Source organism: Leuciscus leuciscus (genome assembly GCF_965113295.1).
Source record: "Leuciscus leuciscus genome assembly, chromosome: 14".
Classification (NCBI taxonomy): domain Eukaryota; kingdom Metazoa; phylum Chordata; class Actinopteri; order Cypriniformes; family Leuciscidae; genus Leuciscus; species Leuciscus leuciscus.
In genome coordinates this window covers 14,359,399-14,376,996 of record NC_138738.1, presented here as the reverse complement: position 1 = coordinate 14,376,996, position 17,598 = coordinate 14,359,399, and the positions used below count along the sequence as shown (strand labels likewise).

Genomic DNA, 17,598 nt, shown 5'->3' with positions numbered 1-17,598 from the left:
TTTGTATGCAACACATTTATGCATGGTCTGATAAGTAATTATCACACACAATATTCTGCAGTGCAACAACAAAATGCAGTAACTACAAATTTTAAGTAATCAACAGTTAGCAAAATCCATCCAGTGAAGGAAAGGATTGGCTTAACTGTGCTCACATTTATAGAAAAGAGCGTTAACACCAACTAGAAACATTTATCAGAATCAGTGTTGTATAAGTTACTGTCTTTATAGGGCAGTCTACTGCAAGCTCAAACAATGCTGTCACTGCTTGAACTTAAAACTACTTAACCACTACAGGATGATTGGTTTTGTGCTGCTGTAAAAGCATGGTTGTCCCTTAGCCAGCAGACCATTGCAGGGGGTCCAGCGCACTGAAAAGGTTAATAGGATCGTTTGCACCTGGTGTCTGCTGCCATGCTGGAAACCAGGATGTTGCAAAAACAAACTAAAAATGCCTTACAATGGTTACATTCAAATCACCTCTTATCACACTTCCCTGAATTAAGTTTCACTGTAATCTCAAAATCTGGCCCATAGAATGCAAAGTATAGCAGGAAAAGGAAGTATGTTCAGGTAAAACCTCCCTGACAGCAATAACCAGCCATTAATACAGCTAACTGACAACAACAGGCTGCCTTGAAGATCAGACTTGGGGGTAGGGAATAAAAAGTTATTAATTCCATACTATTTTTTACCTCTACTTTAATACTTAAGAGCATACTGTCATTAAGTTAAATAAATATAGTCAAATAAAGTAAAAGAAAGTTTGGGGTTTCAAATGTGATGAGCTACAAACAATTTATAATACATCTTCATCATATATTTTCTTAAAAGTTGATGACGTTGTAGGGCATTTCGATAAGCAAATTGCGCCTAGTAAAGTGAAATACAGATTATCACCTACTGAGTGTAGGAACTGAAGCAGTGAACACTATAGGGACCCTGGGATTCAGAACGTAGCTTGTAGACCCCATTAATTACTACATGTAAATGTGAAGATTTTAAATTGGGAAAATGGGTTTAAACAAAATTACAACAAAAATAAAGCAAAACGTAAGATATCAAGGGGGGGTCTACATAGGAAGCCACTGCATTCTCATCGACCGTGATAGGTGGGCGCCAAAACTGAGCTTTACTTAGAAGACCCCCCACTTCAAAGAGCTCTTCTCTGTTTACACACATGGAAATCCCAAAACACTGTGGTAGCCAAAGGCGACGTAACTTACAGGACTGGTGTATGTTTATCAAAGCAACTTTGACAGGGCTATCAATATCCCATCATTTCATTTTGTAGGCAATTTGCTCATTGATCTGTCCTGCTTTTGTATTTTGATTGTTGCTCGAGGCATGAAGACCACCCGTGCGGAACAGAGACTGAGTCATTTCGTCGTAGCGCTTTATTGGAATACCAAGAAGGCAGTTACATACATCTAATGACTGACATTAGAAAACTTTGTAAGCCAACTCGACTTTAGGAAGCAGTTAAAGTAAACTGGAACCATAAAAACTCACCCTTATCCGCCTCATGGCCGCAACAATCTCCACACGGCTATTGGGTCGAGCCACATCCAGACTACCGATATACTGGAAATCAAAGCCAACGAGATGAAATCTATTAGATCTCCTGTCGACAAGTTGGGCTTAGTAAAACTAGATGTGGTATCAGAACTCATGCGCTCAATTAAATTGACAATACGGAATGTAAACAAAGGCAAAACAACTTTATGTATCCTAGGACTGGAAACAGGATTTTGCAACAGGATGTAAATAAAACATGCTGCTGAAAAACATCTTCATGTCAAAAGAAACTCACCTTTGCTTCGAAATTAATCCCATGTTGGAATGCTTCCTCGTTATGTAAAGGAATCCGCAAATCGTGTCCATCATCGACTAAATTGTATTTTGTTTTGGCAGGCATGGTGACCGTGTTACGTCCTTCTCCAGAGTTGAAAAAACAAACAGCTCGAGGGGAGTCAGAACTTAGTCTAACTCTTGCGATCCATGCCTTTTTTTTAGCCAGAGGTCACTCTTATTTCTCATGCGTGCTCGCTTTTGACAGAGCAACTTTTGTAGAAATCACTATCTTCTTCAATCCGACGTCGCCGAAGTGGCTTTCCAATGTGTACGTTTGACCAAATATGAATGATCCGCTCACTTGTTCCCATTCAAGCGGGCAGCCCTAAGCTTTAGCTGGTGTAGTAGTGCCAAAATCCTGCTTCCTGGGCTAGTCCGTTCCCAACAACTTCACGCCAGCAGCGCCATAACAGAGCCCACACATCCTTTTCGAAGGAATTGTTGCGAGGGCAGAGCGCCATTGGTTGAAAGGGGGAATTCCACCTGCTTTCATTGGAACACGGCTTCAGGTTTGGAGGAGGAGAAAAACACCTCGCTTCACATTCAACACCAAACAATGGTGTTTATAGGAGAGCGGAGCCTGGCCTCTAGTGGCAGAGTTCGGTATACTGTGGATATAGCTCAATAGCTGAGACGAGTTGGCATTGTTGCTTCAAGAGCACTTGAAAATATACATAAACCCCCGGTTTCACAGACAAGGTTTAAGCATAGTCTCAGACTAAAATGCATGTTTGAGATGTTTTAACTGAACACAACTTGCACTGGCATATCCTATGTCACTGCCATTGTTTTGTCTCAAAATGCACACCATCAATGTTTTTCTCTAAGGCACGTTTATAAAAACGACTTAAACGTCCTAAATGAACTAAGGCCCAATCCTGGCTTAATCTAAACCCTGTCTGCGAAACCAGGCCAAGATATTAACTAGGCAATATCACTATGCTACTTTTTCGGCGTAACTGCTAAACCCATTTTAAAGAGTTCAAACTTTAGTAGGCTATTTCTTCAACTTCGACACTTTCCTGTACATTTCTTCTTTTTTCACTTTAAAAAGTTTGTACTTTTTTTCCCATTTATTTTTATGTAGCCTACTTTTTTGAATTACTCTTATGTATGAATTGTGTATGTTCTGAATAGCCAATACTGCAGTTCTGCTTTCATCAGTTTTTATTGTTAATGGACTGATTTTCCCAGATTGTTTGTGGTAAAATAGAATGCATGTAGTCAAGTTACTAATTAGTTTTAATATGTTTTTATATAAGCACAAGGAAGGTCAGAAAAGCTATTTCAACAGAATGAACACAATATTGAATGACATTTAACCAATTGATGATTAGAGCAACACATCAATATTGCTGTAGTATCAGGATTGTTCATTGATGCACTAACATAAAGTGATCCTTTTGACGCTGTTCTTTTATTAGTATGATTGTGTTATGTTCTTTTATAATAATAATAATTCCTTCTTTATATGATGGATCTCATCTGGTAATTATTGTGATATAGTTGCTCAACTCTAGTTCACGACTTGCTTTCCTGAATCCTCAGCCAATATAAACATTGCAGTTCTAGTTTCTCTTATCCAAAGCAGAGAGGAGAAACGTCTAAGGGAAATGTTGTAGTGCTTTAGTTATTTTAAAATTTAAAATAGTTCTTTTTCAATTTTTTAAGAGACCTAACACTTTATGCCAGGGATGTTTCCCAAATTTATTATCACATCTAAATGCATAGGCTATTATGCATTAACATATTCCACAGCATGCTTAGTGCTGCAGTAACATTTCAAACCTTTTAAACATTAAATGTATTGTAGAGTTTAAACTGTGGTTGGAAACCGTGCTGGTGTTACAAAGTAACCGCTGGAGACAGAAAAGGACTCATTTCCCATACAGCATTATCTTTAGCTCTGTTTATTTAATAAAAGACTGACAATGTAGGTTGTGAGGAGCACTATGAAGTGACATTCTGGGCTGGTGCCTTTTCTGTATCCCCCAGTTGCATGGAAATACAAATATTTGTTTTTGTGAGGTAGTGCATGATGGAAGTTATTAAGCTGCTAGCAAATACAAGACTGTGTTAAAATAAATAGAATAGATTAGAACAGAATCCATTACAGAATCCATATCCTATTTCACCCTCTCCTGGTGGTTTTTGGGAAGTACAACTCACTTATGGGTTGAATTGATGTGGGTTGTGCTAATTAATGAGCACAGGTTACTGCAAGGATAAAAACAAAACAAAAAAACCTTCACTGGCAGCATCCGAGATCACATAAAATTACTGTGTTTTCAATGGCATCCGTTGTAAAAAGCAGTATAAAGCTCCTGGATCACTTATAATTTTCCACAGGTCTTTTTTTTTGGTCAATTGAATTTCTCTGAAAGATATTTTTCACCGAAGAGATGTATGTCTATCCCTCTCAGCCTCGCTTTCATTCCCTTTAAAGATGGCGCTTCTGTGAATGTCAATTGGAGAAAGCATAAAGGCTAACTTGGATCACGTGTGCCTTGATAACCAATCACCTTACAGCCTTGACATCATTGAATTTTGTTCAGAGTTGTGCGACAGTCAATGACTGTTTACCATAGGCTGTGTCCCAATTCAGAGGCTGCATCCTTTGAAGGACTGAACTCTGTTAAATGGTACGGTCTAGCCTATGGAGGACTGTTCTTGTCGCCTAGCAACTGTGACAGCTGCCGAGGCAGTGTTTGCACTGGACCTCAACTGCCTAAAAACAAAACAGGCTTCACTAACTGTCTAAATATGTTCACCTTGGTCCATTTAGATACATAATAAATATATAAACTATATAAAATCGCATCTTGGTAAGATCAACATTTGAACTGATATTTGAGTAAGTTGAAACCCAATACGAAGGTTTAAAAGTGTAATTTGGCAATTTCTCAAAAAAATCCTGTCGTCACTGGTGCGCAATGAATTCTGGGGTAGGATGCGAAAGATCTGTTGGATTCTTTGAAGGACGCATTTGGAGGCCGCATTTGAAGGAGCCTTCGAGTTGGGACAGCCTTCGTCGCGCAGCGGTGATGCAATCGACTTTTGAATGCGGGCTTCGAAGGATGCAGTTTCTGAATTGGGACGCAGCAACAGAAATTAAGTTTTTCAGTGTAAACTCTTAAAATAGATCAATCCAAAACAAATGTTTGGGCTGTCGATTCATTAAATAAGACATTTTCCCACAAAAGTAATGAGGCCTCTCCTCCATTGACACCCATTAACAGGCTCTGATCTGATCTCATTCCCTGCGTACCACAGCGTTAGCAGGTGTTACGTTTTTTTTGTGTGCTTACCATGCAGCTTGTCTTAAATGGCTTTGCGTCCAAAAAATTAAGGCAGCTGGCTTGTTGCCTCAGGCAATGACTTTGTAGGCAGTGTTTGCACACTCACGAAACTGATTTCGAACAGACTTCTGAGGCAGCGTAACTGTTATTGATCTACAGCAAAATATAGCAAGCTTTGGTGATAACTAAGCAAATATTTAATTACTACAATAGTAATTTCTCGCTATAGAAATAAGAAGTGGAAAACATTGGTAAAAACCTCCATTTAAATACACACAAGCTGACCAGCAACCGCAACTTTCAGATGCCGTCTTTATTTTTCTAGCTTAACTGTCACTGAATGGAAAGCACAGGATTGTAGGATATCAGAGGCAGTGAAGGATACATCTATGCTGCTTTCAAAAATCCATCAGATGAAGGCATCTCAGAATGCATCCTCAGAAGACAGCATTTTTTAATTTTCAGACTCTGCAGGACAGCAGCACTCCAGGACTAACATTACCCATCCCTGTAGTAAGCGGAAAAAAACAATGTGACAAGAGAGGTGTGAATCCATTAAAAAGCAGGCAAAAAAAAAGAACCCAGATGATGTAATTGTCAGGGCAGGACACGGACTCAAATTGCAGGCAACAAAAGGTTTATTTCTCTTCAAAATAGGAAACACAAAAGCCTGTCAATAACCCAGACAGGAACTCAAAACAGACTGAACAATTTCAGAGGAACTTCCAGAGTAGCGTCCTCAGGTGATTGACGCAACATCTGAAGAGCCAGAACAAAGCGCAGAGGCTGGCAGCTCTCAGGTAGCACGTGAAGCAGGGCAGAGAAAAAGGCAATCCACGACAGTAGACAGAGACCAGGGCTGAATGCAGCAGAACTGCCTGGGAAAATCAGGAAGACGTAGAGAAAATAAAATAAAAAAATGGCAAAGATCCAACACGGTAGACCACAAGACAAACCGACTGGAACCATCACTCACACATAGCTCAAACAACAATCTGTCACAAGACAACACACACGAGGAGACTACATAGGAGATAGAAGGAATTAATTGATATTGGAACAGGTGAGGTGTGAGTCAAACAATAACGAGGTAATGAATGGGATAACAAGTGGGCGGGACGAGACACTGCAATGACAGTGAAGCACATGGTGAACTGTCAAAATGAACCCACATGCTCCAAACAAACACAAACACACAACAGAGATTGGACAGATCAGCCCAGGGACATGACAGTAATAGGCTACTTTTCGTAAGTGTGCATACGATGGACACTTTACTTTCTCATAAGGCCACGGGAGAGGATTTGTGAATGGCAGGGAAGCAACACAACTGACTCTGGTAGTAGGTCACACGTGACGTGACAGTGACAACATGGTCAATGTTAGGTATTTAGGAATTAGGTACCCTAATACACATATTCATACTATATAGAACATACTTTTTTAGCACTCGCAAAGTAGGCCTACTAATTCAGTACCTAATCGAGAGTATGCGATTTCGGATGCAGCCTCTCAATTTGTGCTTCCCCAGAGGAGAAAGAAGGAGATTTTGTGTGAAATAAGGGTGTGTGATATTGTGTGTTGAAGGAATGAGTGTGATTATTGAGAGAGTGGTCCATGTTAGAGGGGAAAAAATGAGATGTTGTAGAAGATGATGAGGGAGAAAAAGATTAAGACAAAGATAACTATGTCTTTTTGCTTTGCTCCGTTTGAGCTGCAGTCTGTGCTGGAGACTCCTTCTTTTCAAGAGTTAGGAAAGTGTTAAAGATGACCCCCAAATAGCAGAGCACCTTTTGAGATCCTTACATAAAGGGATGTCAAATAATAATTGATGAAGACTTTGGTTGAGTCTGGACTTGAACTACCTGAACTCCTTAAACCTAATTGTGGCTGAAAATATATGACAAGTAATTTATGTAAAAGATGTAATGATTGGGACAACTGTAACACAATATGCGCTACAATCACAAAACAACTGGGCAAACTACTATGCCACTTTATGATATCAATGAAAATCACATTTTAGTCTCTGTGTAAGTCAGTGGGTGTTCAAAAGGTCAGCAGTTATGATGCCTCTTGATGTGGATGTTTATGATTGATTGATTGATTGAATTTTTATTAAAGTGTCTTGCACTTACATGCCCAGCCCAACTAGGCTTAAAAGACACTATTGACACAAAACAAACATCATACAGAGAGATGACCATCATACAAAATACAAAGGAAGATGACCATCATACAAAGTACATTACCATAATTTTCACAATATAAACAAACAAAACACTGTCAATTTAGGCCAGGATATAAATTCCTTTGCCTAAGTTTCCACGCCTTTTCCACATATCTTGCCAAACTATAAATTTCATTTTCAAATAACCAGCTCAACATATCCCCATCCGTCATCCAAAACAAATCAGGCTTTTTATGTTGAATTCTCTCAAACATACCCGTTCTTAAATCATGATATACAGGACAAAAAAACAAAAAATGCCATTCATCCTCAACGACCCTTAAATCACACAAAACACATAATCTGTCCTCTTCTGGGACACCTTTATAGCGCCCCACCTCGATCTGCAAGGGCAACACCCCTGCTCTGAGCTGGGCACACAAAGACCTCTGTAATCTAGTTAACCAACATTTAACATAAGGCTCTGTGGAATAATCATTTTTAAAGTGAACATAGCTTCTCAATTTGGGCTTATTTAACACCTGCCATTGCCATTGCTCTTTATATAAATTAAACAAAAACTGTCTGACCTGAGATATATCACCTTGTAAATTATTTGTAAATATATACTGTGCTTTTACTGATGAGAGTATTCCAAGGACCTCCATTGACCAGGGGTAGTTGTGAGCTTTATCCCAATCAAAAACTTTCCGAGTAAGTCTATCTTCAGGTAATCTAATAAGACGATTCCATAATCTTATTACTTCCGCCTTTTGTTTCACCATACAAGGCTCCCAACCCATATCTCCCTCTAGCGCAGCTCTAGTAGTGAACCTGTGCACTCCAAGAAAACACCTCATGGCCCTGCTCTGCAATCTATTACATTCAGGAGCATCTTCGAAGCCCCAAATGCTTAATCTGAATTCATAATAAAGGCTCCCTAGGAATATGGGACACGGGAGCTGCAGAAACAGCCCAAACACAAGGACTGTAAACACTCTTGTACAAAGAGCAAAGCAGCCGAGGACATTTGTTTGTTCATGCCTGCTGGCTCCTCAGAAGGTTGTTTTTACAAGGATAAAGTAACATTTTCATATAGGCCACTGATGTAATATGTTCTGACAACACCAAAACAGTGCCAACCGCATTAATTCTGCTTAAATATGAAAATGAATGAAAGTAGAATAAAAAAATAAAAAAACGACTAATATTGAAATAAATGATAATTCAAGATCTTTAAAACATCATATTCAGTCATTTCTAGCATTACAATACGGTAATAAACCACAGAGGGGCAGAGCAGTGCAAGAAAGCAACTGGAAAATCAAATTACAAAAATAACAGTCTATTGTTTGACTTTAACTTTTCAGACAGTATTGCTTATCACTATTGTCAGCATATGAAAACCAGATTTGAGTTGTTTAGTTATTTATTACCTACACTGTAAAAAAAATTCTAACCTCTCCAAGTCAAAATTTTCTAGTGACTGGTCACATCTAAATTTTTTTATTGGCCCAAGTGCAATTCTTGTTGCAATAGTCTGTTAACATTGGCTCAATGAGAAATAATACGTCAGACTAATTGAAAAATTTAGAGTCACCAGTCACTAGAAATTTTTGACTTGGGGATGTAAATTTTTTTTACAGTGTATTATACAGTACAGTGTATTGCATAAAGACACCAACTCTGAACACTTACAAATATTTCTTTATTTATTCATATTGGGGGACATGAAAAAGGTTAATGGTGAAAGCTGTTCGTTGTTCCCCTTAACCTACATTACAGTAATGTGTCAGATTGTAATCAATTAGATCAGTCACCAAGTTTATGTAAAAAAATGTGATGCAACTCATCACTGGTAATAGTCAGTTTTGAGGTCACCGTTGGGCTATTAAACTTTCTGGACTCGTTATGCATGCTGAATGCTTCTCTGTTAATTAGCTAGGTCAAGCTCAATGTAAAGGTGGTTGAACAGACTTTTATAACAGGAATGTCAAACACCATAATAACAGTCATTAATCTATGGTTTGCCATATCAAGGCTAATTTCCCTCTGTAATAAACCATATTCAGCCATCAAATAATGACATTGTTGACCTTGTCATTGCTTTTGGTCACTAGTAGATAGCTTGGTTTCACTGGATCAGATAAGTATCCAAGGCAATGACATACTTTATTAACTTGGCCTTAATAAACCAGATGGTTTATTGTTGCCAAGGCCAAATGTCTAAACAGTCTTCATGATTTAATGGTGTATTTGGGTTATGCATTCTATACCAAATTTCTGCAGGGAAAGGCTTTGTTTGCATGTTTGGCCACATAGTGTCACTGTTGTTCTGCTGTTAAATTTATTTTACATCTCGAAAGAGCATTTTTGAAGTCTCAACCGAACCATAATGGTTTCATCGAATCTGCTTGTCTGAGAAAGTGTTAACAACAGTATGAATGAACTTTCAGCGATAGCTAAGGACTTTTAAGGTAATCAGCACACCTTACTAGTTATTTTTTATTGTTGCCGTTTTATAATGTTGGTGAGAAGAAGAAAAAACGTTTATGTCAACCTGCACATGGATGGATATCAGTTATTCTCATCTCCTTTAAAGGCATCTTGAGGAAAACAGCTCCATATTTAACGTAACATGTACAAAAGAACCAGAGACAATTTAAAGAACTGAACCAGAAACAATGCAATCGGTTTTACTGAATACAAAAGTTTGTTGCACATAACCAGTAACTTTAAGTGTTATTGATTTTATGGGGACTCTTAAAGTCCCCATAAAATCAAAATTGAATTGCTTTTGGCTTTTATTATGAATATGTTAGCCCAAATGTTATCTATCTATATCTATCTAAATGTTGTAAGCTAAACTGCTCCAAAACAATGACAGAATTTGCATTTAGAAGATATAAGCATTCAAAACTTACAGTCTCTCACTTCCGCCAATATGAATCAACGATTTTGATGACATCACCCTGCACTTCAGCTTCTCATCAGATTTTCTGTTTAATCAAATGCTCTCTGAAGCGTTCCACCCCTACATTATAAATAGAAGCTGAATATGTGGCTTAAATTGGTCACTTGTTCACACATTTACTATTTTATGGTGAATGGCACATAAAGCGCACAATAGGGGATAGATAGGAAACTATACAGACTGTGCAAATATGCTTTCCATTGGGGCGAATAAAGTATGGTTTTGCGTTAATGTCATGCGAACCGCCACTGCATGCACACAATCTGCTCCGGTCCAAAACACGATAGTACAGAGCAGATCATATGCGCGAGTTGGTGCAGGCCACAAAACATATTGGACCCATTTGAACTCTACTCAGATATTATAGCGAAATGGGGGAGAAACGTTTAAACAGACTCGACAAGAAACAGCAGTGACAAGTGTAAGAGATCACCAGTGCTATGCATGCACCAACATACAGTACATTTCAAAACGACACATCTACACAAACTACACTTTTCAAACTATATGTTTTTCAAACTACACTGATTTGCTTTAGTAACAGTTTCATATTAAATCTAAAGGGGAATCTTATAATAATTGGGAATCAGCCAATTAGACCGTGGCTGTCACAAGCTGTTAAATGCGGCTTTGCCGACCTCAGCGGCTCTGGCCAAGCTGTGATATAAGTGAAAAAGCGGAGGGGGTGCTCGATATGTCCTACCCTGTCTTTCAGTGGAAATTACATCACCACATCGAAAAACACTGCGTGTTTCAAGGAACTTCAGTGGGCCTTTAAGTAGCAATTAATTGGTTCGTTTCACTTTTTAAACCACTTTAAATGGGAGTCACTGATGAAGAAAATTGGGTTTAAACTCTCTAAACAATGACAAACACTTTTTCACAGTGATGTAATGACAGTTTCCACAATATATCAACATTTCTTGGGATGGTGCCCTTATTGCTAAAAGACTGCAATGTTGTCAAACTGTCTATGTTTGTGGTTCTCCTCTATTTACTTGAACGTTAATGGTGCAGAAACAAACGCTAGCTGTTTAAGTCATGACGAGTTTAGGAACTCGGATTTCTCTCACAAGTTCTCTCTCTCTGTTAACCAAAATTAGCTGTGTTTGTTTGTTTATTGCCCTATGTCAAATCTTTGTTCATGTTCACACTTTCTCTGTTTTGTCCCAGAAAGCTTAGCCACCAGCACCTGAATTGGCCAGTCTTTTAGGTAATGAGACTTCCTCCTCTGGTGTCTTGATAGGATGCACTCATGCACACCAATCTCACGTTTTTACGTGATCCATGACACATCTTTACCGTAACCTTGATTACTTACAATACTCTGGCCGATGACCTGAGGCTATGCATGTCTTTTTGACATTTACAGGATGATAGTAGTTCTGCTGGCGTCATCCACGGGTTTCACGTTGTAATTGAGCAAGTTCCAGCCTGATGTTCCTCTTTCCGCCCAGAGAGCTTTCCCAGCCCCTCTCCCACAGCCAAAGCTTGATTATACTGCAGATCCCCCATAGACCTCCACTGTGGGTCAAGAATCCAGTGCACCATGTGTCCTGATCCATATGGGACATGTGACACGTACAATAGCTGCAATGCTCTTTTTATATAACTGGATTAAATTAGGACATACAGTACACAAGCTTGAAGAATACATTGAGTGTTAAAGATGGGCAATACCGAGTGGAAAAGATGTAGGCCTAGCCTATAAGAGAGCCTGAAATACATGCAACACAAATTTGCTTGCATGAGCATTTCATATTTCTGATTTATTTTCACCAGTAACAACTTAGCACTTATTTACAACTACTAAATATTTGAGCGTTTCCATTATACATAGGGTTACCTTTCAACTATGTTTAAACTTAATATTTAATGTAAACGGGCCTTAATGTAAACGGCCGTTTACATTAAGGGGCTGTTTACACGACACGAATGCGTTTGGCCATTCATTTTTGGGTGCCTGAAAACGCTAACTTTTAAAAATGGGTTTCAAAGTGCAAGATTTTGAAAACGGCATGTGTAAACAACAAAAAACGCGAATCTCTAAAGACGATGACGTCATGCACGTGTGTATTACATGTTCAGTCTATAGCGTTTTATCGCCATCTAATGGCTTGGCTGCAGAATACAGCGTTTTTAAGTCGTTTTCGTGGATCCGTGTGAATGGGGATCGTTTTGACAATGGTGTCGTCTGTACGCGGAAAACGCAAAGAATATAAGAATCTTGGATACTTATTTATTTAAATACACCATTCATAACATGATTTATAGTATATATATATATATATATATATATATATATATATATATATATATACTGTATATATACTATAATATACTATAATATCCTATATGTAATTATACTATAATAACTGTAATAGATTGAATTTAGACTGAATTTATTATCGTTGACAGTTACGTGATGCACAAGAAGTTTAAAACCTCCTCAACCAAAACCAGATAAACTAAAATTCATGGTTTTTCAGCACTTCTGTTTACAAATTTGAAAACTTTACTTTATGAACGTCTTATGACTTGCTACCTAAAACTAACTTTGTGATTGTTGTTACTCTAATGTATCTCCTACAGACATTTCAGGAGAGTATAAAAGGGGGTCATTCCCGCCTCGAATCATTCACTATCTGATGCATTTGCTGCCATTTCAATTCACTCTAATAACACAGATGTGCCCTGAAAGGACCACATTACTATAAAATGGAGGGAGCGACTGCCAGGGGGGCCTGAAAGATGATGCACTAAAATACATGCCGCAAAACAGAGAGCCTCTGATCATTTCAAACCAATAAATGTATCCACACCTCTGTAACCTATAGAAATGGACTGATTCATTATATGGACTGCCTCGTTGTTGAAAAACAATTCCATTATCTTGTCAGTCTTGATTTCACTGAAAAACAGATGTTCGTTCAGGGAAAACATTAATCACAGACATTTAAATCAAATTTTACTCTCCCTCATATACAGTGCAGTGTGTTGATGAGACAATGTGGTGTGGAGAAACACACTGTGGACTTTCAAATCACATGATTTCGTAACGCTGAGGTTGAAGTTCACTCTGTCAACGGGCCTAATCAGCATCAAGCAGTGATGAAGACTGAACCTGTCGTAACCTCATTCTTTCTCAGCGCTTTGAAGCGTGCTGAAGATGTTCTGATTTAAGGGAACAATCTCTTTGGTCTTTCAGTACACAAAGCGGATAGCATGCATGGGTTTCAAACACACGCACACACACACACACACACCCACATAAACAGTCCAGGTCTCTGCTGAAAGGAGCAATGGGCCCTTGAACGCCATCTGGCCAAATATTCACCTCTTTCTGTGCTGCCTGGCACGTAGCTCCACGTTTATTTATGTTCCCGCTAACAGACACGGCCACATTAATTCCTCACACATGCTCCCTCGCATGGGTCAAACACTTTCTCACTCTCTTAGACAGTTGGCGGACAAAGGAGTTTGTTTGTTTGTCATTATTTAAGTGTGTCATGAATCAACTGATGATATGCTTACTGGAAAAGTATACCAGTACACAATCCATTCACGTCAACAGTATTAAACAACTTACATTAACAGTTTGATAGAATTTCACTCTGAAAAAATCTTTAAATCAATATCAACTCAATATTTTAAAGAAAATTAAAATAAATAGAGGTCACCTTCTTGTCACCGTTCATATTACAAGCCATTTTCCATTCAGAAACAGGGTTGTAAATGGCCATAAATGTCCCAGTCCTGGGAACGATATAAAGAAAGCTTAATGGCACCTGTTTTACAATATACATTTATCATCTGTCTTGAGTTACGTCATCAGTCTTTGAAATACAACAGATAACCAAAAGCTGAACTTTAGACTCGAAAACGCTTAGATGGGATGTTTTTTTTTAATCAGTTGTATGCTGAAGATGTGTCTGTCTTAAAGGAATAGTACACAAAAAAAACAAACAAAAAAAAACTGTCATTTACTCAGCCTCATGCCATTCCAAATTTTCTTGCATGAAATAGAAGATATTTTTAATAATGTGCTGTTTGTTCTTTTTCTGTGAATGGGGACTGAGGCTATAAAGCCTCAAAAACCAAACACTGAAAAAATAAATAAATAAATAATTGCTCCCTTAAATTTTTAAGTACAATCAACCAACAACTTATAAAAAAAGTAGAAAGTTGCTCAACTCATTTTGATGAGTTAAATTAATGTAAAAATATGTGGTCATAACTTATTAATCATATAATTTTTTCCCATTAAGTATCATAAATAAAACAAAATGAGTCAATATGACTAATGTGCTAAATTCCAAGAAGTTATTCACTCATAATCTTCCACTCCAATGTGCTGTTAACTTTTGTTGCCGGATCATTGCGTTAGTGAATCACTCGAGAAGTAGATTCTAGAAAGAATCAGATTCAGTGAACTGATTCAAAAGATTTAACGCAGAACATGTGTATTGTTTTCTCTCATGAACAGCTCTTAAACTGTTCCTCCCACAAAGCTATGGTATGAATTTGACTTTTTATGGTGTTTATATGTTATTGTGGAGCTTGACAGTTCCAGCCCTCATTTATTTTCATTATGTTTAAAGACTGGCCAAGATATTCAAAAAAAAAAAAAGAACAAAAAAAAAGAATGGAAGAAAGTCTGTCATATTGGTTTTGAACAATGAGGAATATTGTTTTTGAGCAGTTTTTTTTCTACTATTCCTGCCATATACTATTAATAGTTTCTGTTTTCATAAAAGCAAAGGGGCATGGGTGCTTTTACATTACATATAAATGAGCTCATAAGAACATAATCACGTCCTTGCTGACTTTTGTGTATTTGTGTGTGATCACACAATATGGTATTAACGTCTGATAAGTGTAAGAAAACATCACAGTTTCTTATTAAATTACAACCTTATTCTAAAACTACTTTTGGAACAAAACTATCCATTCAACTACAGACATAACAAAAAAACTAAATGTGGCTTGGACACAGCATAAAGACAGAACAATCTGTGAAGCCAGTACTTATTAACTTCTGGCAAACACGTTTCTTCACTGCAGCTTTTCATGGACTGTTCAATGAAATTTCTGAACCGACAACGAAAGACTGTTATTATGTTGTCTGGCCATGGCAGCATTGAGCTAGTTCAGTCTGACGTTGATTGAGTGTTGAGCACTGTGTTTTTCTCTCTCTTTATCTGAGGCCGATAAGACTAAACCCCGAATAGCACCTGTCTCTCATTCAAGCAGAAATGTGTACTGAAGGTAGTGCGTAAAAGCGGCGTTGATGGACTAACTCTAGCATAACAAAGGAGGATGTGATATAATTAAAGGCAGGTACCATGTGTTGTCTAAATGTTTCATTGCTTCTAAATGGTTATTTAAAAAAAGCTATAAGCTGCCTACTACGGTTACATTAGAAGAATTTCAGCCAGAAGGCAGAAAAGGTCCATTGTCTATTATCAGTAGTGTGTGACACACAAACTCAATTTAAAATCAAGCAGCTTTCTGTTGGTCAGTGCAGCGAATCTGTGTGACCAACTTGAGCCAGTGCAAAGTCTGCACGGGGAAATCTTTAACAGAATAAACACAATACATTAACTCTTAAATGTATGAATGTTTCGCCAATCATTATTACATATTCTTATCTTTAGCTACCCGGATCTATATCTAACACGGATAGATCTCTACCTGTCGCGATAATATAAAACTCTCCTGATATTAGAGTAACTACTATAGAAGAATAAAATAAAGCACATTTTATTTGGAGCTTGAGAGGGTTCAGTTTGAGCAGATGTTTTATACCATCATCACTGTCCTCGTCAGAGCTCATTTCACAGTACATTCAGCATCTGGCTCATATTCGTGATCTCAAACATATTCTCAAAACTATCATTTTCAACATCTTCAAAAAAATATATTTTGATCGCTGACAGCTTCTTCACCAGATCCACCATTAAGTGACAGTTACACTAATATTTGATTGCGTTTTGCTGATGATACTTCCTATTCTTTTGTTTTCTGCCTGCAGCGACTATGAGTGAAACGTCACTTCATCATTGTCAATCAAACATTGCCACCTTGTGGAATAAAGGTGAATTTATAGGTCCATTTATTCAGTCATCAAATATTACATTATTGTTGTGCAGAAAAAAATATACTTACACTGTTACACACCTCAGGTCGTTATAGGCCCCATAGAATTTTTACAAAAAGTGAATGGGAATGCTTTTATAATTGTATAATTTTTTTCTTGTTATATTGTTTATGCCATGTCTAACTTTAAAAAACGTATGTGGACGAGGGTAGTGAATGATGTCCCTGCAGACCACCAAAGACCTGCGGTATATTAAACTATTTTATTTATTTATACTGCACTTTTCAGTCTAACAAAATATCGCCATCTTAAATTGATTTTTTCATTGATATCGCAATGCATTCTGGCATTGCCTTCTACACATTGTTAAGTCATGATGTAATAAATACTTTTTCTTGGTCTAAGCTTCTACTGCTTCAACTGAGAATACTCAACAGCTGTTTATGATCACTATTTTTTCATATCACACATTTATGTTATAAGCTTTTAAAAACTCACAGTGCGCATTACAGTCTCCGGCCTCACAGCATCCCGGGCACCAATATTTTAGCAATTCATGAAAGATTAATCACTATATGTCCATCTGACAGATGGATATAAAGGTTAAAGGATCATGATTTTTCAATAATATTGCAGAACACCGTTATATTTACACAGTTTGTTGTTTGCTTTTGGCATCTGATTGGACCTGGAAACTGTAACACGTGACATAAGACTTAACAAGCAGATACTGTAGATGTGATCCTGACAGTTTCAAATTGGCTAAATTATAAATAAGATTACCACCCTTTTGAATGTGTTTATAATCCCTTAAAAATTTTGCCTCTGTAGGCAGCTCACTGGTTTGGAATGGAGCAAGTGAACAAATCTACTTGTTTTATTTAGTTTTTATTTATTTATTCTGGTTAACCTGATTAACCCCAATGTTTTATGGTGAAAAATGACCTGGAAAACCTAAGGCCACCATGACTCTATTTCCTGTGTAAACGTAGCAGCTGGAACTGATTTGATATGACATTACTCTTTTGTTTCCTCATGATTTGATAGACTGAGAGATAGAGCGACATTAAACACTGTTGAGCCAAGAGCGGTGATCTCACCTCACAAGCTTGTTTCTCATCTGGAGTCTGGTTCTTTGATCAATATGCCTGTGCATCAACTTAAGTATGAACTTAGAAGGTTTTGTGAGGTGATGTATAAC

The 17,598-nt window shown here is 37.6% G+C and overlaps 1 protein-coding gene across 1 annotated transcript in view; it reads right to left on the bottom strand.

Moving 5' to 3' along the window:
* The window catches only part of nos1apa (nitric oxide synthase 1 (neuronal) adaptor protein a), a 108,502-nt gene extending 106,101 nt beyond the window's left edge, over window positions 1-2,401 (bottom strand). Inside the window, exons 1-2 of the mRNA XM_082137394.1 lie at window positions 1,814-2,401; window positions 1,513-1,584 (exon numbers count right to left, since the gene is read on the bottom strand). Of these exons, the coding sequence (XP_081993520.1) occupies window positions 1,513-1,584; window positions 1,814-1,918 (177 nt within the window). The 5' untranslated portion in view covers window positions 1,919-2,401. The remainder of the gene's footprint in view (window positions 1-1,512; window positions 1,585-1,813) is intronic.
* Between the last annotated feature and the right edge of the window lie 15,197 nt (window positions 2,402-17,598).